This window comes from Chelmon rostratus, chromosome 20 (genome assembly GCF_017976325.1).
Source record: "Chelmon rostratus isolate fCheRos1 chromosome 20, fCheRos1.pri, whole genome shotgun sequence".
Lineage (NCBI taxonomy): Eukaryota > Metazoa > Chordata > Actinopteri > Chaetodontiformes > Chaetodontidae > Chelmon > Chelmon rostratus.
This window is the reverse complement of record NC_055677.1, coordinates 9497318-9519554: the sequence shown is the minus strand read 5'-3', so window position 1 is coordinate 9519554 and position 22237 is coordinate 9497318. Positions and strand designations below refer to the sequence as shown.

At 44.4% G+C, this 22237-nt stretch overlaps 2 protein-coding genes across 2 annotated transcripts; one reads left to right on the top strand and one right to left on the bottom strand.

The window, feature by feature from the left end:
- Window positions 1-5013: 5013 nt before the first annotated feature.
- Window positions 5014-7207, bottom strand: zic1 (zic family member 1 (odd-paired homolog, Drosophila)). The gene is made up of 3 exons (XM_041961523.1): window positions 6247-7207; window positions 5679-5842; window positions 5014-5211 (listed from the first exon to the last, which is right to left on the bottom strand). The coding sequence occupies exons 1-3, from the start codon at window positions 7205-7207 to the stop codon at window positions 5014-5016; spliced, it is 1323 nt and encodes a 440-aa protein (XP_041817457.1).
- Window positions 7208-11490: 4283 nt separating this feature from the next.
- Window positions 11491-15178, top strand: zic4 (zic family member 4). Its single transcript, XM_041961579.1, has 3 exons — window positions 11491-11917; window positions 12026-12652; window positions 14739-15178. Exons 1-3 carry the CDS (start codon window positions 11491-11493, stop codon window positions 15176-15178), a joined length of 1494 nt encoding a protein of 497 aa, XP_041817513.1.
- Window positions 15179-22237: the final 7059 nt, after the last annotated feature.

Here is a 22237-nt window from a genome sequence, read left to right as displayed (position 1 = left end):
GCACCATATGCATCTCTTTTTTAAGGTGTAAAATAAAAAAACGTGGGGCCGATTTCATCATGATGAATTTACTACAAATCTTTAATGTTGTTTGCTGGAGGTCCATTACCTAAATAAGAAAAACAAGAAACTGCCATCCCTCTTCTTTCTCTTTAACAAGTCTTATTCTAAGCAAACAGTTTTTCATGATTTCTAATGCTTATAAACATGAGTAAAATCTGTCTGTATCTCAAACTGAAAGAAACATAATGTTAATATTTCATCAATAAGTCAATTTGTTCAGACTGCTGTATGTGAATAATAGTGTCATTTAAAATGAAAAAAAAAACGGATTGGCCCTTTAACTGATGTGTTGTGAAAGGGTTAAATATGCGAGATTTTGGAACCGGAAGCTCGTCGGTGGCCGGTGCCATTTCCTGGATTCAAAGGCCACTCCGCCCTCTCTGAGAGCCACTATCTCCGAAGTGCCCCCGAGCAATGCATCCTGCGCCAAAAACTGCACAATAAGTCAGCAAACAGCAGCTCAGGTGTGCGGCTGCACGTTCACTGCACAAACACGGCTCGGGCTGGGACTATTTTTCTCCTCCGCGGAGGTGTGCGGCTGTCTCACCCTGTCGCAAGGAGCTAATTGGAGTGGCCTCATTTAGCAGCACGTCAAAGGGGACGCGACGACACCGTGTCAGCGCCTCCACAAATCTCCCGCACCGTCTCCAATTTAATGGCATGTCAGAGACCACAACTGATGCAACGGGGGTCACCGTGAGCCTAATGTTTCACGATAACGAACCCTCTCCAAAGCCGCGGCTCTGGGAGCGCGCTGGCAAAGCGGAGATTAATGTCCCAATCAGCGATGTGGTTAAGTAAAAAGAGCTGCGAACTATATGAGCTCCAGTCAGGATTATCGCAAGGCAGCCAAACAGCGTTCAGACCGAAGGAGGGACTGAATCAGATATTTCTGTTGTCTTCTCATGCACTGTGGTTTGCAGCATTTGCACAAGGTGGATGAATTATTCAGCAGGTTAAACGGAAAGTTGCACCAGGTGCTGCAGGTACTCTTACTGCAGGTGAGAGCTGCAATTAATAAAGATTTGAGGAGAGAGCTGAAACAGAGGATCATAATTCAGAAATTGTGTCAATCACGTTTATTTATTAACTTTTTTTTTTTTTAGATTTGATGCTGGAGGGTGTTCAGGCTAATTTAAACACCAACTCAAAGCTGTGGGGAGATATTTACACATTTAAATTGATTAATTGCATTCACTTGTCTTTACTGTTTGGCTAAAATTAAATAAATAAATAAAAAGTCACGTTTCTGAACTTCCCAGCAACAGAACAACCCACTGTGCGCTCCTCGACGTCGTCCAGTCACTTTCCTGCGCATGAAGATTAGAAATCGCTTTCTGTGGATTATACGCAAACGGAGACGTTCGGTGTGGGATGGATTGCTCCATTACCCAGACTCTGGCACTGAACGCGTTTTATGGCTGCAAATACGACAGGGTTTCTTGGAGGCGTTTTGAAATGTCTGCATGCCAATAAACGAAAGTGGCGCTGACTTGAATTTGACCTTTCTGTATTAAGGACTCTTAAACTCAGCAGATGGAGACTGTAGGAGACGTTTTTTTTCTTCCCCTTTTTTTTAAAGATATTTCATGACTTGCAACTTGGGGGCGTATATAGCCTCATAAGATTTTAAACTTTGGAGCAGTTAAAAATAGATATCACATGTCCCCCCCACTCTCTCTCCCTACCTCCCTCCCTCTCTCTCTCTCTCTCTGTTGCATACAGGATCATTTAGCCGGAAACCTGATAGTTAAACCCAACTGTAAATGTTTAACTTATCGATTTAGTTCTCATTGGCGGCAGATCAGAGTGCTGGCACATGGCACGGCCACCTCAAGCATCAAGGGGCACGGATTATAGCTTTCTTCTAATCTTGGACTATTCTCCGCGTGTTAGTGGCTGCAGAAAAAAAAACAGAAAAAAGTCCAACGGAAAGTTGCATTTATCTGCACGTATAATGTTTGAGAGCAGGACGACCTAATTAAATGTGCGCCTGGAGAGGAAGCTCGCCAGAAGAATGCCAATGCAGCCATGATTGCATTAAAAACAAGTCTATTGTGTATTAATTCTAAACTTTTTGTCCAGTCTGCATCGATTTACTGAGCGTCTGAGTTGTTTGCAGAGAGAAAAAAAACTGATAATTCTGACTTTTAAATGTGTGAGAGGCAACATGAAGTGAAAGGCTGAGCTCCAGCCTGTGTGATATTTGCTGCACAGCGTCTACCTTGGTAACACAAACGTCAGGCTCGCTTTACTGGCCACAAGTGCTGGTGATAAATATTCATGATGCTGGCGCCTGCGCTTTCCCGATATCTGAGTGTTTGTCATTGCTTGGGCGTAAATACATTTAAAGTGGATGTTTTTCCTGCGCTCCTATTTGATCTGGAGTCACCATCAGCTCGACGGAGACGCGCCGCAGCCTGTCGTCGACTCCTCTGCTCTTTACGAGCGTTTTCCTTTCAGACTGCAGCGGTGTGCAGGTTCAGTGGGAAAGTAACGCGACAGAGGCATGAGGTGGGAATTAAACAGCATAGTCAGGGTTCATGCTTCGCACTGGCGCGTTAAGGAGCAGCGTCTGGCTGCTTCGGGGGGCTAAAACGTCGCAGTATCTCCCCTCAGTCAAAACATGTGCAGGCGAATAAAAAGCAGGATAAAGTCAAGCCTGTGGCCACAAAGAGGCAAATAACCACCAATCTAAACAAAACTCCAAATGCATTCCAGAGACGTATTTTTCCATCATTATTAGACTCTGAAAACAGAATTTCACCCTTTTTTCAAGTTCACATGATGAATAAGCTGTTTTTTTTAAGGTGGGTTTAGCTTCTATCACTACATTTGTCAAACTGGCATCAGCTTTAGATTTAAATATGGCGCATGTGTGGAACATCCCGCCAGGCCAGAAACCACGAGCTCATTTTTAACACACCCACTTTAATATTTCCAGTTACATGTGAACATTTTTCTATAAAAGCTGCACAGTGGCTTTCCTCAAACGAATACGCACGACGCGGAGTGCGTCCCGTCTGCAGCAGCGCAGCATCAGCGCCGGGGCCCAGATAGATAGTGTTAAATAGAGTCGAAAAAGTCATTTTATTACCTACCATCCTTCATTTATCTCCAAATTTAATAGTCCGTGAAAAGAAAATATGAATACATTTCAATACATTTCCAACAAATCATCTAAAGATGATGGTGGGAGTCGTGCATGTTTTGTTTTTTTTTTTTTTTTTTTAATTTTGGCTGAGAGGCATGTGCGCGCACACACACACGCGCACACACACGCGTCCTGCGCCGCCGTGTAGATTCTTTTTGAGATTAAAATTGCTGTTTGGCTCTTTTCGGTGTGTGCAGCGGGTTTGACACCGCTGCAGACTGACAGATCGTGGCTCCGTGCACACTGGCAGTGTTAACCGTGATCACTGGCGGCTGCTGATGTGATCTCTGCCTAATGGGGCGGTCAAGCAAGCTGCAGCCAGGAACAATGAGGGGCCACACTGACTCCTCGGTTCTCCCTTAAATCTACGAAATCCGACGAACGCAGCAAAGGAAATAAATTAGATTTGAAAATTAGATTCCCGAACAATTAAGTAACGCAAACTACTCCGGTTTACACCGAGGAACAACCGCCGTGATTAATCGATTTAATTTGCACATTACTGCAGGGCAAAGTGTTGGGTGTTAATTTTGGATAAACAGAAGATGCAGCGGGGGGAGTGAATTTCCTCATTGTTGACTGTCAGGGAAGTTTGTGACGGTGCGTTTAAAACATAACCTTTAGCTTTGAATGAGCCTCTGACACACACACACACACACACACACACACACACACACACACTTGCACAAGCATGCACGCAGTAATGAGTTAAAATTATTTGTGCAGCTAAACATGCGTGAATTCTTCCATCGAGCCAGCACTCGATGCGTTATTGTGCTGAAAAAAGGGGCAAATCCTGCGCAGCACAGCACTCCACGTCAAAAGAAGCCACTAGTTTCACACAGCACCCATGTTGAGATCAGCTTCACACACCAGCGAAGCCAATAACCTCCAACGCATTGCATTATATTTTTTAATCCTTTAATATAGTACGAAATGTATCCAAACATTTTTTTGTAAACTAAATTTTACATACGAGCGCATTTCTCCATAAATACCGATCATTTCTAACATGGTACCGGTCCTTTACATGCGGATAAATATGGAAAATTGAGCTACTTACATGTAATAATACTTCCTTTCAGACAAAGCAATTGACAGAGATTTTATATTTATCACGTACATAAACAGATTGACACGGATTTTCAGGCTTCCACTACACGATTTATCGACATGACATTAAATAACAACAATGATACTGTGCTACTCAAACTGGACCTTGGACGAAAATGTTGCACTGAATAGGCTACAAAAGCACATTAATACTAAGAGTCGGTTAGGTCGACGTGTAGACTGTAGTAATACTGAATAATTCACATTTGGTTCACAACTATAACATTCTGTTCAATGAAGTCTATTCATCGCAATATTCTTAAAACCATCTCATTTTTCCATATATGTAGGGACCACATTTTCACAAATTCCCCTTAAACTGTGATAGAACTATTTACAAAATAAAATATTACACTTTTTTTCCCCAACTTGGTGAAATCCTTATATGTACAAAAATTCAGGCCCGCAGATAGCATGCTTTTGGAGATCTCTCTTGAGAAAGTCTCTCAGTAGAAATAAAGAAATATTGAGGGGGTGGTTGAACTCGGTGGCTGTCCTCGCCTCCTTTTTGTCCATGCATTCTCTTTCATTGACATTAAGACAGCCTTTAATTGATCGCTCGGGCCTCCCGTGATTCTCTCAGTCCACGTTTCACTGGCTGACTTTTAAAGTCTTTGATTCCAAGCAGATTTTTTTAAATTCTGCAGTCTCTTTTTTTTGTTTTCTTTTTTTTTCAAAAATATTTACACGTACCATTCATTGAAATTTGACGACAGCGTGCTGTGGCTGGCTGTGTGGTGTACTGCTGAGGCTGCTGGTGATATGGAGCTGCTGCTCTGGTTCTCTGTGGACGGTGATACTATGGTGGGGGGTGTGGAGGACTCGTACCCTGAACTGGCCGCTGGAGACGGCTGCGGTCCCGGATTGGTGGATTCGTGGACCTTCAACAGTAATAAGAGAAGAAAAACGTTTTTAAAATCACTTCCTCCCCGCACATGCTGCTTGCTCCTGAGCTCTTTTTTTTTTTTTTTTTTTTTGTGCGGTTGCATTACAGGAGAAATTCATTAAAAACAATTCAAAACTCTTGAGTTGACTGCTACGTGTGCAAAAAAAAAAAAAAAATCTTAAACAAAGCAGACCCAAAACATGATTATTCTCGTTAAAATCTTAATCTGATTTTTCGCTTGGAAGAAACGAAAGAAAGAAAGTGTCAAAGCAAATTAACTCACGTTTCTCTATTCCTGGAATAAATCCGCAACAAATCCCCTCATAATAATATGACACGATATAAATATTCTTATTCTCATTTCCAGTCAGAAGCAGCTTCGAGCAAGTTGCAGTTCTAACATTGTGCAATGGCATTAAAGAGAAGAGAGCAGTGAGAGAGGTGAGAGCCACCGGGTTTTACCTTCATGTGTTTTCGGAGGGAGCTGGGATGTGTGTATGACTTGTCGCACATTTTGCACAGATAGGGCTTGTCCGACGTGTGGACGTGCATGTGTTTCTTGCGGTCGCTGCTGTTTGCAAACCGCCTGTCGCAGCCTTCAAACTCACACTTAAAAGGCTTCTCACCTAAACCAAGAAAAAAAGACAGAAAACACAATGTTTAACACTGGATTTAAAAACCACATCATCACATCTCTTTTTTTTAAATTCAAACTAAATATTAGCTAAGAATAAAAAGACATCCCTTTTTCCACCCACTTTTAAATTTGACAGACAACTATAATCTACTTATAGACATAATTAATTGGATTTAAGACATTTATGATCATGGATTAATTACATTCAAATATGTATCACAAATATCACTTTTAATATAAAAATACTTAGCATGTTAAATATTTTGTGTTGACATGAATCACATGCCAGTGAAGAGACCCCAGCTGCCTTATAAATAATCAGCCGGATCGCATGCATGTTTTTGGATGGGATATTGTCAGCGGTAAAAGCGGGTCACTCTGTGCGGATCTTACCGGTGTGAGTCCGTTTGTGAATTTTTAGATTTTCCGAGCGAGCAAATACTTTGCCACAGCCGGGGAACGGACACGGAAAGGGCTTTTCTCCGGTGTGTACTCTGATATGATTCACAAGTTTGTATTTGGCTTTGAATGGCTTTCCTTCTCGGGCGCAATCCTCCCAGAAGCAGACGTGGTTGGTCTGCTCCGGTCCCCCCACATGCTCCACCGTCAGATGGGTCACCAGCTCGTGCATCGTGCTGAAAGTTTTGTTGCACGACTTTTTGGGGTTTGTCAGCTGCTCCGGCTCGATCCACTTGCAGATGAGCTCTTGCTTGATCGGCTGCCTCATGTATCGAAAGAAGGCCCCTGCTCCGTGGTGTGCGGCCATATTCATGTTCATGGGGCCGTAGCCGTGCAGCTGGGTCGAAGCGTAGTGGTCGGACCGCGGGCTTGTAACGTGGCCGTACTGGTCGGCCCGTCCGTACATGTCCCCCGAGAAGCCCAGCCGCATCTGGCTGTTGACCACGTTGGAAGACGCATGGCTCGCCGCTTGCTCGTGGAGCCCCGGGAAGAGCAGGTGCCCCGCTGCATCTGAGTGTCCATGTGGGCCTGCGAAACTTCCGGAGGCGAACAAACTGTGCTGCGCGCCGGTGGCGTCCCCGAATCCCCGATTTCTGAAGAGAAAGTCCCTGGTGGAGTTGAAAGCCGCCGTGGAGTAAGAGCCAACGTGGGTCGGGTGGTGATGGTGTCCCAGGGCGGCTGCTGCGTAGCCGGGCGCCTGGGAGGAAAACGCCGTCTGTCCGGAGCCAATATCGTGGGAGCTGTGGTTTATTTTGAAGGCGCCCATCCCATCCGCGAACGGATTTATCCCCAACGCCACTTCTCTCTCTGTGACTTCGCCTGTTGAGTGATGCCGCGAGGAGCCGAAAGTAGTGACTCCTATGGTGGGATACTGCGGTCCTGCGTCCAAGAGCATCTTCAGTCTAGACTCGCCGAGACGACTGAGAGCAGAAATCACAAAATCACGCACAGATATTCTTCCTCCCCCTCTCTCTATCTCTTGGACCTCACTCGACTGAGCAAACTCTCAAATCCACCGATTTTCTGTTTACTTTTTACGACGCGAGGAATTCCCCTATACCGCTCATCCGATGCGCACGCAAAACCATGTATACATGCAATATTGTCTTTTGCGGTTTATCTTCCTGTGGCGCAACTTTCACCTCCTCAGTCAGGCGGTGAGCTCTAGACTGATAGTCGCAATCATTCCTGCAGATAAATGAATTGAAAAGACAACACAGTCCAGCCCTGATGAATGGGAGAGGAGGGGGGTAGTCATGTGGCGCCGGAGCCGCGCGCTCATTGGCGGAGCCCCTTTCCCCCCAATAACATCCACTCACCAAATAACAATCCACGGTGCAGGGCCCACACTTCTATTGGCCTCTTTGCATCATCAATCCCAGATATTGTGAGATTGCTGACTGTGAATTTGGTTAAAAGGCTGAATAACAGCAAAACAAAAGTTGAGAGGCACCGAGACAACAACTGGCCTTGTAGGCAGTCGAAGCACGTTCTGCAGCCACATACTGAATTAAGAGCTTGTAAAGCAAACGTGTCAGATTGTCTTTGTTAACAAGGGGGCATTAGATTACCATGCAAAGCATTTGGTGGTGTAATTGGTGACGTTTTTGCGCAATTAAACACTCAGACATTATCTATCTATCTATCTATCTATCTATCTATCTATCTATCTATCTATCTATCTATTTGTGTCTGTCTGTCTGTCTGTCTGTCTGGAGCTGGCACGAGCTTGATAGGTAAACAATGGCAGACGAATAAATTATGAGACTGATTTAATTTATTGCAGCTAGGCTGGCAGGATGGTAAACAAGCCCCGTGGCATTCGAAGGTGGACCCTCGTGACGCGTGTCAGGTTCAGGTATGCAAGAGACGAGCTTTCTGTCCTTCCTCAGGGAAGCCCGTGGGGAACCCTGAGGTTTGATATGAAGTCTGCCCACTGTCGTCGCTGTCTTTAAAGGCCTGTTATTATCAACTTATCCCTTCCATGTTTCGGAGGGAGTCCACGCAACGTTTTCGGTGACTCTTGCGCGCGCGCCCTGCGTGTTTTCTGCCTCCTTTGAAAACAATGTTCCTGCGTCCACTGGAGCTCGCGCCAGTGCAACATCTGTGCTTTTTATTTCCACATCATCATGCTCACCAGCAGCACCCCACGTTCACAAAGGTTACTTTGAATATATAGGCCAGTATTTAACTTGGATGCACGAGTATGCCTAATGTATCCATCACTCCATCACGGTTTGGCTGTGCTTGTGCAACTTACTCCTTTTTTTTTTTTTTTTTTTCTCGCAGGCCAGTGATGCATAGCCTGTGTGCAAAACGTTGTGGGTTGTCGAAGTTATCAAGTGGGATTTGCGGCGCTCTCTGCAGGAACCTCCGGCTGCTAGAGTTCAAAGCCACATGCACAGACGTGCCATGCGAACCATTAAAATATCTTCTTGGCTACTAGGCTAGTTTCTACAAGGCATTCTCCAAGTCAGTCTTGAGAGACCAGGCAAAGAGGGGAACTTTTGTTGTTCTCAACTTAACAAGTAAGACCTACAACTTGATCCGACGTTTTAGGTAGCCCGCTACTCTGCTATGCAAAATTTGGAGGGATCTTTCAACAGGTGGAAAACGGTAAGAATGGCATATCATTGAACGAGTCAAGACTGCAGGTCGTGTGCTCAGACGTGCAACAAGTGAGGCTAAATTGGAAACTGCGTGCCAAGAAAAGAGTCGTTGGAGTTATGCATAGCTTTGCAAGTGTGCTTGAAGTTTCTTTTGCACCTATGTGCCTCAAAATGAGTCTAACATATTTAACTTTTATGCGTAAAAGGTGCGTCCTAATTGAAAGGCCAATAACCGTTTACTGTCATGATCCCAAAGTGCAGGAGTCATACTGTAGAATGTAAAATGGCTACCAGGAGCTTCTTAGGATTTACATTGAAAACCAATAAGCCAAAGCAGCGTTTTATGAGACCTCTCTGCAATATTTAGCTTTTTTTTTATTTGGTTGTTTGGGATCTTATACAACTCCCCTGCTTACTTCTCTCCAAAGTGACTGCATGCACAATTTGGACCAGAAATAGCACTTCAAAGTTTTGCATTACGCTGGTGCTGTGATGCCTTTGAAGGCTACAGCTGTGAGCCTCATGATCCCCATGCGCAAAGGCCATTTAATAAACATCTTTTGGATCCGTCATGTCTCAAAATATTGACTCAATTCCTAACGTGATGGATATGACGCTGTCAGCACAAGATTTTGACAAGTCAATTCAGAGAACCGAGAGGAATACAGTTATTTTTAAAATTCCGTCTCTCATGAAAATATCAGCCATGTGAGTGAGTGCCCTTCGGCATATTCAGCTAATTGCTTTGGTTTATATTTAAAAACAATTAAAATAAAAAAAAAAATCAATCCTGAAACACAAGTTCATGTTATGTCCAGTCGATTTTCTTATCAGCCAAAAAAAGTGACGAGCGCCTGTGACAGTAAATTTAGCTTGTGGTCTTACAACCCTCACAAATTACTTCAGATCACCACAGAAGTAAAATGATTAACACATTTCACACTCGACTTCAAAGTGATCAGCACTGTGCGACCGTCTCCAAGGTCACAATAATTTATTTTGTCTGCAACTACAAAGATTAAACGTTCAGTCATCCCCCCTCAACAAAAATAAAAATAAAAATAAATCTGAAGCGTCCAGTAACACACGAGATACAAATCAAACGCTTCAAATAATAAAGTGCGTGTGACCATAATAACTGATAATTCTGAGAGTATCACAAGGGCAAGATTTAAAAAAAATCTACATTTCCAAGTTGTGATTTCAATTAGTTAGTCTGTTAAAATCTTGACCATCCATGTTTGTTACAGTCATGAAAAATGCCCACCGTGCTGCAGATTATAATCCGTGTAACAGTACAGTAACATCTAAACATTACTCGACATTTGAATGACAACACTTAGCATTATATAAGTAGTCCTGTTAGTCGGCTGATGGTTTAAAAAGACAGAGTCCGTGGAAATAATAATCAGCAGTAAGTGGTAGATCATTTACACGGTTTGTAGTTACGATCCATAATTAAAAACACTCTTTTAAGCATTCAAACAGTAAGCAGAAAAGAACCGCTGAGATAGAGGATTACACTTTGAGGGATAATATCGTAGTAACCGATACTTACAGCACACACACGTTTTATTCTGAACTTAAGTCTGCAATGGCACCACCTCCTGTGACCCTCATCTGCTGCCGTCCTGGGTCTAAAACAAAATTACCCCGGATCATAACAACAGGTCCCGTCCATTACATTTTTTTTCCTCGGGACAATGGCCGCAGCTCGCCCCGTTCACACTCCCTACACACACGGATCCCACCGAGCAGAGCACGGAGTCAACGCCGTAGTGCGCGCTGAAGGGCAAACGACTGGATGTGTAAATATGGGTGTTTATCAAAGCGCACATTGATGGTATGTGCTCCGGACTATTTTAAACTCGCACGTGGAGTTTTCCTTTGGTTAACTTAACAAGTTTGTCCTCCGCTGGCGTCGATCTTTTACGTGCGTAAAGTTGTGCGTAATTTGTGCGTATCGTTGTCTTTCATACCTTGCGTGGCAAAATGAAGATATCACTGCATTATTTATGATCCTTACAACTTTTATAGTGACAATTTGCATAGTCTTGCGAGGCAGTCTGTTTTGTAATTGCACAATCAAAGTGGGGAAATTGCTATTTCATAGCCGCGCTGCCTTTGTTCCCTGCGACAAAAGAAAGGCGACTGTATATCTGGATCAACTTTTTAGGAGTTTTGTTGTACAATAACCTTTGCATAACAACTATTTTTCTCAAGCGTTGCCTGAGGCACTGCGCATGCGCGCTGGCTGCTCGCTGTCACTAAGACATTTTTCTTCACGTTGGAAACTGTCACTGGTGACGTCAATCACCGAGCTCTGACCAATTAGAGCGCAGGGTGATTGTTTAGCTCCACGGGCTGCAGCGCCTACCATGAATCTCTATTCAGTATCAAAGCGTCCTGCTGCTGCCTCTCAACCGAATGGGATTCCATGTAGTCTGCAGATAGACTTAACTTTATAAAGTCTTTTTTTTTTTACTTTATTTTTCATTGCGATTAAAATATATTTGTCATCATCATTATTATTTTGCCTGCTGTCAAGTTATTCTAAAATTAGGAAGTAATGAGCGTGGATGCATTGGGAAGCCCCGTGATGGACCCTACGTTTTCCAAACGGAACACGGCGCTGAGATTAGTTGACTTGGCAGGGGCTCACCACCATCACCATCATCACCACCATACCCCTCAGAGCGTGACAGGCTTCCCGGGGTTCAGCAGCCATCCACACTCAATGGCTCACTCGCACCCTGGGGAGATTACTGCGGAACCCCGCCTGGGGCCGAGTCCATTCGGGCCAGAACACATGGGGCACTCCGCGGCCCTCAAAATCAGCCCAGCCCATCATTATCCCCACCACCATCACCACCACCACAATCATCATATGGCAGGCCACAGTGAAGTGGTCTCCAGTCAAACGGGAGCTTTTGGCCCGGTTCAGGCGACATCGGTCCCCTATTCTATGTCTCACACGGCCCAGGCTTTATCCGCAGGTAGGGATTTCCTCATCCGGAGAGATCTGACAGCTCAAGCCATGCCAGTACTGACTGACCAGACTGCTGGTTCAGCCTCTCACCACGGAATGTTTGTCTCAACAACAGGTAGCTATCCCGGACACTATGGTCATCACCCTGACGCTGGGAACCATACCCTCTTCTCCGGACTCCATCACGACCAGCCTTCTAGCGGATCACCGGGTGGCCAAGCGTTGAATGGACAAATAAGGTTAGGACTACCTGGAGAAATGTATGTTAGGTCTGATCACTTGAGTCAAGTGGCAAGCTCCAGGGCTGATCCGTTCTCCGCCTCGCCGTTGCATGGCTACGGTGGTCTAAACCTGAACATGAATCTCAGCGCTCACCACCACCACCACCACGGAGCCGGAGCCTTTTTCCGCTACATGAGGCAGCCGATAAAGCAAGAGCTGATATGCAAGTGGCTGGAGCCGGAGCACTCGCCGAAGAAACTTTGCTCCAAAACTTACAGCACCATGCACGAACTGGTAACGCATGTGACGGTGGAGCACGTCGGAGGACCAGAGCAGGCGAACCATATATGTTTTTGGGAAGAGTGTCCGAGGGAAGGCAAACCATTTAAAGCCAAATACAAACTTGTAAATCACATTCGAGTGCACACCGGGGAGAAACCGTTTCCATGCCCCTTCCCTGGCTGTGGGAAAGTGTTCGCCAGATCCGAGAATCTTAAGATTCACAAAAGGACGCACACAGGTCAGTAGCCGTATATTCACAAAAGAGAAATGTTAATGCTCTGTAGCATGTAAACTAAAATCAAGTCGCATGCTGAAATTCAAATGTAGACTTTGCATAATGTCCAGACACAAGTTAGTCACGTTTGTCTAATTTTCAGGGGTTTTTAAATCCGATTTCGTTTGAATTTCTCTCATTTCACGCATTGAAAATAAACCCCGATCAGCCGTGCCAATTAATCAATGCGCGCGTGCAGCTACTGGGCCACCTGTTTGTCAGGAGTGCAAGAGGGTTTTTTTTTTTTTTGTGAGCTTGGGGATTATGGCACAGCTCACTCAGGCGTTTGAGCTGCTCAGCCTCTTGTTTACACCGCAGCACAAAGACTGAGACCGCCGTCAGGTCCTGTCCACGCAGCTCAGTGCACGCCAGACATGACTGGCAGCAAAGCTGGAGAGGTGCATCTTCACGTTCAGTGTAACTGATATGATGATGTGGTGATGATGCTTTTATTTACCCCCCACCCCCGCCACTTGTTGCTCTGTTTATTAGCTATTTTAAGCATGTTGCTTTATTTAAACTCCTAATAAGAATAAGAATAAGAATAAGAATGAAAATAATAATTACCATAATTATGTTGATGGTTGGATTTTTTTTTTTTTTTCTTATTTTTGCTTTATTAGATTTAAAGCTACAAAGAAGGGAGTGCTTTAATATTTGAAGCCTTATGTTACCCTGATGTTTTAGTGATATGTCATGGAAGCATGGTGAAATAACCCTTCTGGAATGATCAGCTCTTGATAGCCTGGAGCCAAAGCAACAAGTCGACAAGTGCAATAACTCACCAACAGGTTGGCAGAGCGTCCATACGCCCTAATGTGTGCACATATGCAGCTCTGATTTTTATTTTTTTTTTTTAACTTTAACAACATGCAATAGTGCAGTATGGCTGCTTGCCTCTGTGGCCCAGTGGAGCCAGTGAGGAGACAGAGAGAGAGAGAGAAAGGCCTCAAAATGTCGAGTCAGACTTGTAAATGAATACAATGATTACATTCCCTCTTTTTTTCGTGGCTGCATGGCACTTCCCTCCCCCGCTCCATTTCTGCGCCCTATGTATTATTCATATAATTTGCTCACATTACCTAAGTACAAATCTGTTAAATTATTTCTGTGTGTTGACTCCCAAGGGGCCTGGTCTTTGGTATCATGTTTAAAACCTATCCGAAAGTGTGGTTATGACTGGGGCTGCCCCTGGGGTCTGTTCCTCGACGGTTTCTTGTACTACACTAATATCCTTGATTGGCTCTCTCAACCCAACAGCTGAAGGTCAAATTGATATTCAACCCGCAAGTGTAATTAGACAGAGGCAATTACATATTCTCAAAAGCTTTAATCGGAGGAGAAAAATCAGCAGTGGATGATTTCCGTGTAATTTATTCAGATTGTCTTTTTTTTTTTTTTGCCTTGTCATAATCAGGTAGAAATACTTGTTATTAAGACGCAAAATTAGTCGCAGTCCGCAACCATTTGCAGGATTTTCAAATAGCAGACAGGCTGCCGTTATTTCACGCAGTAGGTGAAGCCTGGCAGTGGCGCTGGTTCATCTATCATGGTTTTCAGTTGGTTTAAGGCCTGCTATGTCTGTGCTCTTAGCTTGTCTGTTTTGACGTATGCCTTGATGCATGCAGACGCCAGGTATAGACCCAGGACGGTGGGGGTTCAGCCCTCCTGTTTACACCAGGCTGAGGCTCATGGCAGGGCTGTCCAAACAGGCAAACTTTTTAAAGTGCAGGTGGGGGAAACGTGGCTATAGCAAATACAAAGAAAATATATAATAATAATAATAAAATCACACGTGAAAAAGTAACAAAAAGTTATGAAAGTGCCAACTTTATATTTTTCTTTCTTTCTTTCTTTTGGCCACAGGTACTTTGATGCTTGTTGCTTACCTTAGTTTATTCTTAGCCCATAAACTGGAGTCACCCACGTTGTTAATGCATTCAAACATGAAGCTGCGAGTAATTTGGAGGGCATGGTCTCAAAAAATAAATAAACAGCATGGCTTAATGTATTGATTCATACTCGATTGTGTCATCATCACTGTTAACAGGTGAGAAGCCCTTCAAATGTGAGTTTGACGGCTGCGACCGACGCTTCGCCAACAGCAGTGACCGGAAAAAGCACTCCCACGTCCACACCAGCGATAAGCCCTACAACTGCAAAGTGAGAGGCTGCGATAAATCCTACACACACCCCAGCTCCCTGAGGAAGCACATGAAGGTGCACTGCAAGTCCCCCCCGCCCAGCTCGGGCTACGAGTCGTCCACCCCGTCCCTGGTCTCCCCCTCCTCAGACTTGGGCCGGGAGCCAGGGGGCTCCTCGGTGCTGTCGGAACCGGTGGGAGCCTCCCAGCCCGCGAATTTAAGCGAATGGTACGTGTGCCACAGCTCAGGTGCCAGCGGCGCCCAAACACCACCCAGCGGGCGCTCCACACCCGACCCCGCGGACGAGCCACCTTACAGAAACCCGGAACCGAGGGACGCGTTTTAACCCAGCCGGGCTCCAGCACGGTGCCAGAAGTGACATTTTCAAAAGCTTGGCTATTAAAAAAAAAAAAAAAAAAAAAAAAAAAAAAGTTTGGCTTTGGTGCCTGTACGCCCGTGAAGGCCCACTGGTCCCCCCCTTTTGGATGAGCTAGCAGACACCCAGGGCCAAGAGACGCATTTTAACCGCATTGGAAGGAAAATGTGCAAACCTTAAAGACGTGCTAATTTCCAGGCACAATAAAAGAATATATATTCAAACCTCAGCGATTCAAAACGGTTGGCTCAGTGCCTACGCGCCCTGACGGCCCACTGCTCCACTTGTGGACAGAGTCGTGTAAATCCCTTAGACTGTGTGGTGCGTTACTGTAGGCTAGGCATGTCGGTGTAAAGTTATTTTGTAAATTCGAGTTTTGACTTCAACATGTTTTTATTTATTTTTCAATCTGACCTTGGAGGATTTTTTTGTATTATCGAACCAAAGTGCATGTTTCAATTAGGGCAAAGCTGTACATTTGTAAATTTTGTAAGTTTCGATGTGTTGATGTTGATAGTTTTGTAAGGATCTGTCTGAAAGCAGTCTCTTACCGATTACTGCGGTTATTTGTACAAACATTTTATGTTTACAGCATTTTTTTTGCCTCCCCCCCATTTGTGCAGAGGGTCAACAATCGAACTGTTTCATAACCCTGCAGTATTTGATATACGACCGTGAAACTCTAAATGTTTTATCAAAGTGGGCATTTTGTGGTTTTGTATCATTGTCGTCAATATATATATATTTTTCTTTTTTGAATATCTCAAATCGAGCGGCTCTCAAAATGCGTACCGAACTGCCTTGTAATTTGTGAGTATTTTGAATAAATCTTGTATGACTAAAGTGAAATCTGCTGAGCTACTCTGGGTCTATCTGGAATTGACGTCCGGTCAGCTGTCGTAAAATTAGTCACGTAATAATATTTCCATTAAAACAAAAGTGTTGCTGTTTGCACGCATCTTGCAGGGAAGCTCCAGAAATAACACGCCCGCTTCTGCTTTTTTTTAGATTCACACACACAAAAAAAAAAACTGCAGAGATCCGAACAAATAACATGTAACGAAAAGCCCTTCGCGTTACATTTAAAGACTGTGTTTTCTGACGTGTCTCTCGGTTAAAGGAGGCGACTTCAGTTGCGCCCCACTTGTGTTAAAGTCTTACTTTCTCAGCTGAGCTGCGGTCGAGGCAGACGTGGGCAGAGCTTGATGAAGGGCTACAATATTCTGATCCAGACTTCAAAGAGCATTTCGTACAAAGAGCCATTTTTTCACGACGGTGAATCCTCATGGTGAATTAAGATTTCTATAGCAATGGCCAAGTCAAACTCAAATGATATGGGGCCAAGTCCGCGGACTCAAAAGCCCGCTCTAAAGAATGTAATATTTGCTTCCCATGGGGTAGGAAACGGTAATCTGTGTCCTTTATACTGCAGACGAGGGCAGTATAAAGAAGAAAAATATATTCTTTTGCTCCAGGCCTACTTTACGACAATCAAAGGAGACGCCGCTAAAACGCAGTGTCTCACACCATAATAGACTTGCATGGCGAGAGGGCCGAGCTGCTCAATGGACACATTTAACCATAATCATATTTTAGGCTCTATACATGAGATGTGTAAAACCATAAGAGCTCCGCTGCCTGTGATGATGACTGCACATCTTCATGACAGACGTGTAAATTAATTATTTCGGCGCCGAACACTTTTTCAACTTTTTTTTTTTTTTTCAGTTAAAAATAAAATAAAATGAAAAGTGTCAAATTAGTTTGAAGAGGAGCGAAAAGTTGTAGTTTACTGAGGAAAAAAAAGCTGAAGAGCTCTGTTGTGCTGGGAAAACTTTTTGGCGGAGGGGTAAATTTTCACCCCGGCCTTGACTGAGGCAGGAGTGGGTGGAAACAACAGAGCAACAACTCTCTGATATAGAGTTTGGTTAAGTGCATGACAGTTTTGCTTGTGGAAGAGGCCCAGCTAAAGAAAAGAAGAAAAAAACGCTAAACCAACCAAATAGAAGGAAGATGATGGTGATTTTGGCACCAGCTCTTGTGCGTAAAGAACAAAAAACAAAGGAAGGAAGAAAAAAGCAAGATAGTTGGATCTCAATTGAAAGTGGGAGTCTTTGAAGTGGGACTTGATATCAGAGGGATTCTTCTAGGTCGTCTGAACGACGTTGATGACACGGAAAGCCTTTTGTCACCGATTTGTTGGGCTCCTCTCTATTGGGCTCCTCTCTATTGGGCCGTCTAAAGCTTTTAGTTCCAGTCGTCAGAACGGACAAGAACTAACTGAGTCGCGTAAAAACATTTTCCATTCAGCGCTCAGAGTGAAGGATAGGCAACGTTTTTAAAGGGTTGTTTCATGAGGAGGAGGAAGGAGAGCGGGAGAGAGTTATAACACGAGTCAGTGAGGTACGGCAAAGTGTGTTTTCTTTTTTTTTAAGCCTGAGTGTTTCTGAATGTGATCTTTACTGCAGCCAGAGATCAAAGTGGAGTGGCCCTGCGTTCATTTAGAAGCCACAAAGTGAAATAAAATCATGCCCCGGTGCTGGAGGACTGCGCTCCTCTGCTCTGCAACAGTTTACTGACATTTACGCGCAGCAATTTACGACTCTGGCCGAATATAAACATCCTGTGTCCCAGTCAGAAACGGAGCTGGTGCGCAAGTAGCAAGGAAGCTCGGATCCAGACAGTGTAAGTGTTAAGTGAACTGGTGTTTGCACCACAGCGCGGGTATGATGATTGTTTGCTTTTATTGTGAAAGTTAAATTCCCGGCGCGCGGACGCCGGATCCCTCAGGCGGCGAGAACTGCAAGAGGGGATCTTTAACAACTGGTCCCGTTGGGTTCACTCATCGGGGCTTCCCACCTTCAGCTGAGTGACAACCTCTGATCTGATATCAGCTCTGGGGTCAAGAATCAAGAACAGGTGTGTGTGTGTGTGAGAGAGAGAGAGAGAGAGGAGGAGGAGGAGGAGGAGGAGGAGGAGGAGGAGAGGCTCTCCACTGGAGCAGCAACGCGAGCGCCAGTCCTCTCCAAGAAACAAAACAGGAAACTGGTGGCGGCATCGCAGTTTCACAGGAAATATTCCCATTAATTACAGAAGAGGAGATGTTTTAAAATGAAGAGGAGAAGAGGGGAGGTTTTGAACTTCCAGAGCACCACGAAATAAAAGAAAATGAATCCATTTCGTTTCTTCCGAGGCCCTCTCACCGCCACGGCTGCATCCTAAGGCTCATTTGAGTGTGAAATATCATTTCTTTGTAAAATAATGGAGGCGGTAATCCTACTTCCGGAAACTGTCCGGCATTATTGAACAAAACCCTTTTAATAGGGGGATTAGCAGTCTAGGAGTAAAAGCCTCACCCCCCCTTCCTCCTTCCACACCACCCTTCATCAGCCCCCCCTCCACACCGCCTCTTCCTCCACGCCCACCCCACGCTCCAACACCACCATCAGCACCTCCAACACCAACCAGGTCATAATTATCAGGAATGAAGTGGCCGAAATTGGCATGGAAAATAAAGAGAAAGGCGGACAGGTGCAATAGAACCACCAGACGCAGACCGGAAAAGCAGGACAGAGCTGTTATAATAGAGCTGGCATCCTGGGAACACTGGTCGAAGCAAGAAGAGGCATTGATTTTACCATTTATTATAGTCAATAAATAAATAGATGTTGTAAATGTGGCTAAAAAATCTCCACAGACGCCACTATTTTGCAGTTTTCTTCTTCTTTCCCCTCCGTCTAAATATTTTTGGAGGATTATCGCGTTTTTCTCTCCGTAAAGGAGCATTACACCTTATTTCTTCGACTTTGATCGAGTGCGCAGACGTGAGGTCAAAAGGCAAACCGTGCGCGCCCGCAAGTTAACTACGAGATCACATGGCCTGTGATGTATAGGCTACCACGAGCTTCCGTCATAAAGATTTATGACAACCTTTAAAGCTAAATTAACTGTATTCCGCGTATAAAAAAGGTGAGCAAGCGGAGTCCAGGCAGGTTTAAGGCTACACCCCTGCGGTAGCTTTTCTCATAGCAGGCGAGCCTCACATAAGTCAGGAGAGAGGAAAAAAAAAAACTGGGCCAATAAGACCTTATAGACCCCCACCACCAGCCTCCGCCTCCGCCCCACACTCCCCAGGTTTTAGGATTACCGTCATCCGCAGATTTCAGGAAACGAAGTTATTTTACTTTCATAGATGAGCGGGCTCCCTCCAAAGCGAATCAGCCCCCTAGTAGCCCATAGGCCCGAACACGGATTTCTAACAACCTCCACATTATATGGCAGAATGTGCCACATACTTCACACCTGCACTCTGAATAGCAGCTCCCTTTCAGCGTGTGATACGCCTGTTGGCCTTGGTCTCAATGCAGCTGCATGAATGAATCAGCGACCCGCTCATTTGGTCTCTTTTGATCTGAGATCTCCTGCTCTCACTTGATCTCGCAGTCTGAACGGAGGAGCCACGATGGCTTCCCTCCATAACGCGCGTCGCTCCATATATGAACTTGTTGCTGCAAACATATAGATCTAGACGTTGCCACGGGCCTATTCAGACGTGCGTGTGCGCATGAAGAGGAGGGGAAATGTAGGGGAATTAAAAAAGGCGCAATTCTTCCTGCGGCAGCGCAGTGTAAACAGTAATCAGGTGGCGCACTCGATTCCTTCCTGCGCATTTACGCACAGCTCTAATACACGAGGCGTGTTTTTAAAATAACTTCTCAGTGTTTCACAACAACAATCCAAAGGAAATTATTTCAGATTGCAAAGACAAATATGAATCCAGATGTTTGTTTGTTTAAAAAAGGGCTACTCAAACCTCAGATTGAGAGAAAGTGGGCCAAGCATCATGCGGAATAAATGATTCTGAATTTGAGGAGTTGCCCTTTGGCGATTAGGGCGCACAGTAATATATCATAACACGAATTTATCATCCTCTGCTGACCTCCGCGTGGTGTGAGAGAGTGTTCGGTGACACTGAAGCTGCAGTCATGGCGAACAGGTGTGTTCAGTTCAACAAAGAATATGAAACTCTACTAAAGGACAGAAATGTTAAAGTTCCGGAGGCCTCGTGCTTCAAGTTTCAGCACGGCGCACAACGACCCCATGCATGTGGGTGAAGAGGCTGAGATAGCCAGTGAAATAAAAACAAAATAATGGTCCTGCACTGGAAGTGGTTCACAAACAAGGAAATGAACCGTTTTAGGACAAAAAAACCTCCTACTGATTTAGCCAAAGCCATAATGGCAAAAGTGCGCTTCTCCACTCGATAAAAGAGACAGTATATCATCATATATCAAAATAACACAGAGTATTAGGGGATGCAAATGCTGCCAGCATTATGAATCATTGGTTTATCTGCACTATTTCACACGTCAGACGGGAAATATGTTCCAAATAGACAAGCAAATGCACAGTTTGAGAAGAGGCATAATGCATGTGATCAGTGTAGCAGTATCGGAGACTTTGGGTCATTTCGCCATCTCCCGCAGGAAAGACATTACTCCGCTCATATTTACATACTCTTTAATATTTGTCAAACATTCATAAATTACAAACTAATGAAATGTTCGACGGTCCTTGGAGATCCGGCTAATGAAGACATAGACTTTTGCTTTTGACACATCTTTGTTAGGTTTAATGCCATTCTCTCTATCACGCTCTATTAACTATTATTATACTTATGTCAGGCCACCGCTGACACGTTACGACATCAGGATCACCTGCTGGAGGTGGGCACGCCGTGGGATATAAATGGCCTCCATCTATAATGCCAGTAGCCTGTAGAAAAAAAAGTGTTAAACGTCAGTGAGGTTGTTATTATGTTTTTAATGAGCGAGATCAAATAAAAACACCTAAAAAATATTATTTAAAAAATATAAAGCAGCTCCAGTTTCTAACGTGTTTTGCGCGCATTTTGGAGCAACTTTGACAAGTGTGAGGATTTCCCACTGCGATGTTTTCCACTTCTTTTTGTGGAAGGGGAATAAATAAATAAACCGTGCAATGCGTGATTTGTTAAAACGGATATTTTTGCAGTGCACGCAGCTTGTCTGACCACTACAACGTCAAGAGGCACTTGGAGGACTGAACCTGCGAAACGGAGGAGAGGAAGAGGAGGCGGAACGGCGGAGGGGGGATATTAATTATAGAAGAGTGTCGCCGGTATAGAGTTAATATCCGCTCAGGCCAACTGTTTATTTATTCATTCGTTCATATCATTATTCCTGCTTTCTTTGACCCAACACTCGCCAGAGCTGCACACACACACTAAAAAACCAGCGCTGATCAAAACGATACACCAACTTGGGATACTTTGAAATTCAATGAACGGGAGGCATTGTCACCGTAACAATATAGATCCTTGGAGACGTGTTTATTTGACAGAGCAAATCCCCAGCGTGTCAGGGTTGTCATATTCCCCTCAATGTCCGATGCAAATGCCGCGGCATAATCAGATGCAGCAGCATGACGCGTTTATTACTTTGTCAATCATTTTGATACGACGGTATTGAAACAAAGCGAGCCCACGTCCGGTAATAGAATTAAAGAAAACCCTTTCAGCGGCAGGCAATTTCAGTTTGACGCGTAAACCATATGTAGGCTAAAGTTCCTCTCAGAGGGGTCAGCGGGTCTTTATCTGTCCGTGAAAACTTTATTGCCGCTGTTCATTTCAGCAGCAGCGATGGTGATAATAGTCCTAATGCGTTTTTACGCAATAATTCTGGTTGGAAAACTCTTATTTTGGAGTCTTAAAGAATTAAAAGCACTTGATTCTGTCCAAAGAAACACAAAGCAGCACTTAAAAAAAATCCCACTTCAGCGCAGAAGACGCTATGCGAGGCTTATCCTCCTGGTCCACGAGTTAATTCATCAAAAGAAAAAAAAAGTTTCAATAAGATTTTTTTTTCTGGGTTTCAATAATAAGCCGACCACTGCGACATTCTTTGAGCTTAGGCTATCTTCATAATACTGATTTGTGTAGCCTAGGAAACTGCTCAGACCAGCGCAGACGCGAGCCCAAAGGACTTTTTT

Bases quoted from the DNA above. Each gene is read 5' to 3' on its own strand.
- zic4 (XM_041961579.1), top strand. From the start codon at position 11,491: ATGAGCGTGGATGCATTGGGAAGCCCCGTGATGGACCCTACGTTTTCC. The intron at 11,918-12,025 runs GTAGGGATTTCC...TCTCAACAACAG, and splicing joins GGCCCAGGCTTTATCCGCAG to GTAGCTATCCCGGACACTAT. The intron at 12,653-14,738 runs GTCAGTAGCCGT...CACTGTTAACAG, and splicing joins TCACAAAAGGACGCACACAG to GTGAGAAGCCCTTCAAATGT.
- zic1 (XM_041961523.1), bottom strand. From the start codon at position 7,207: ATGCTCTTGGACGCAGGACCGCAGTATCCCACCATAGGAGTCACTACT. The intron at 5,843-6,246 runs GTAAGATCCGCA...TTCTTGGTTTAG, and splicing joins TCACAAACGGACTCACACCG to GTGAGAAGCCTTTTAAGTGT. The intron at 5,212-5,678 runs GTAAAACCCGGT...TTACTGTTGAAG, and splicing joins CCCTCCGAAAACACATGAAG to GTCCACGAATCCACCAATCC.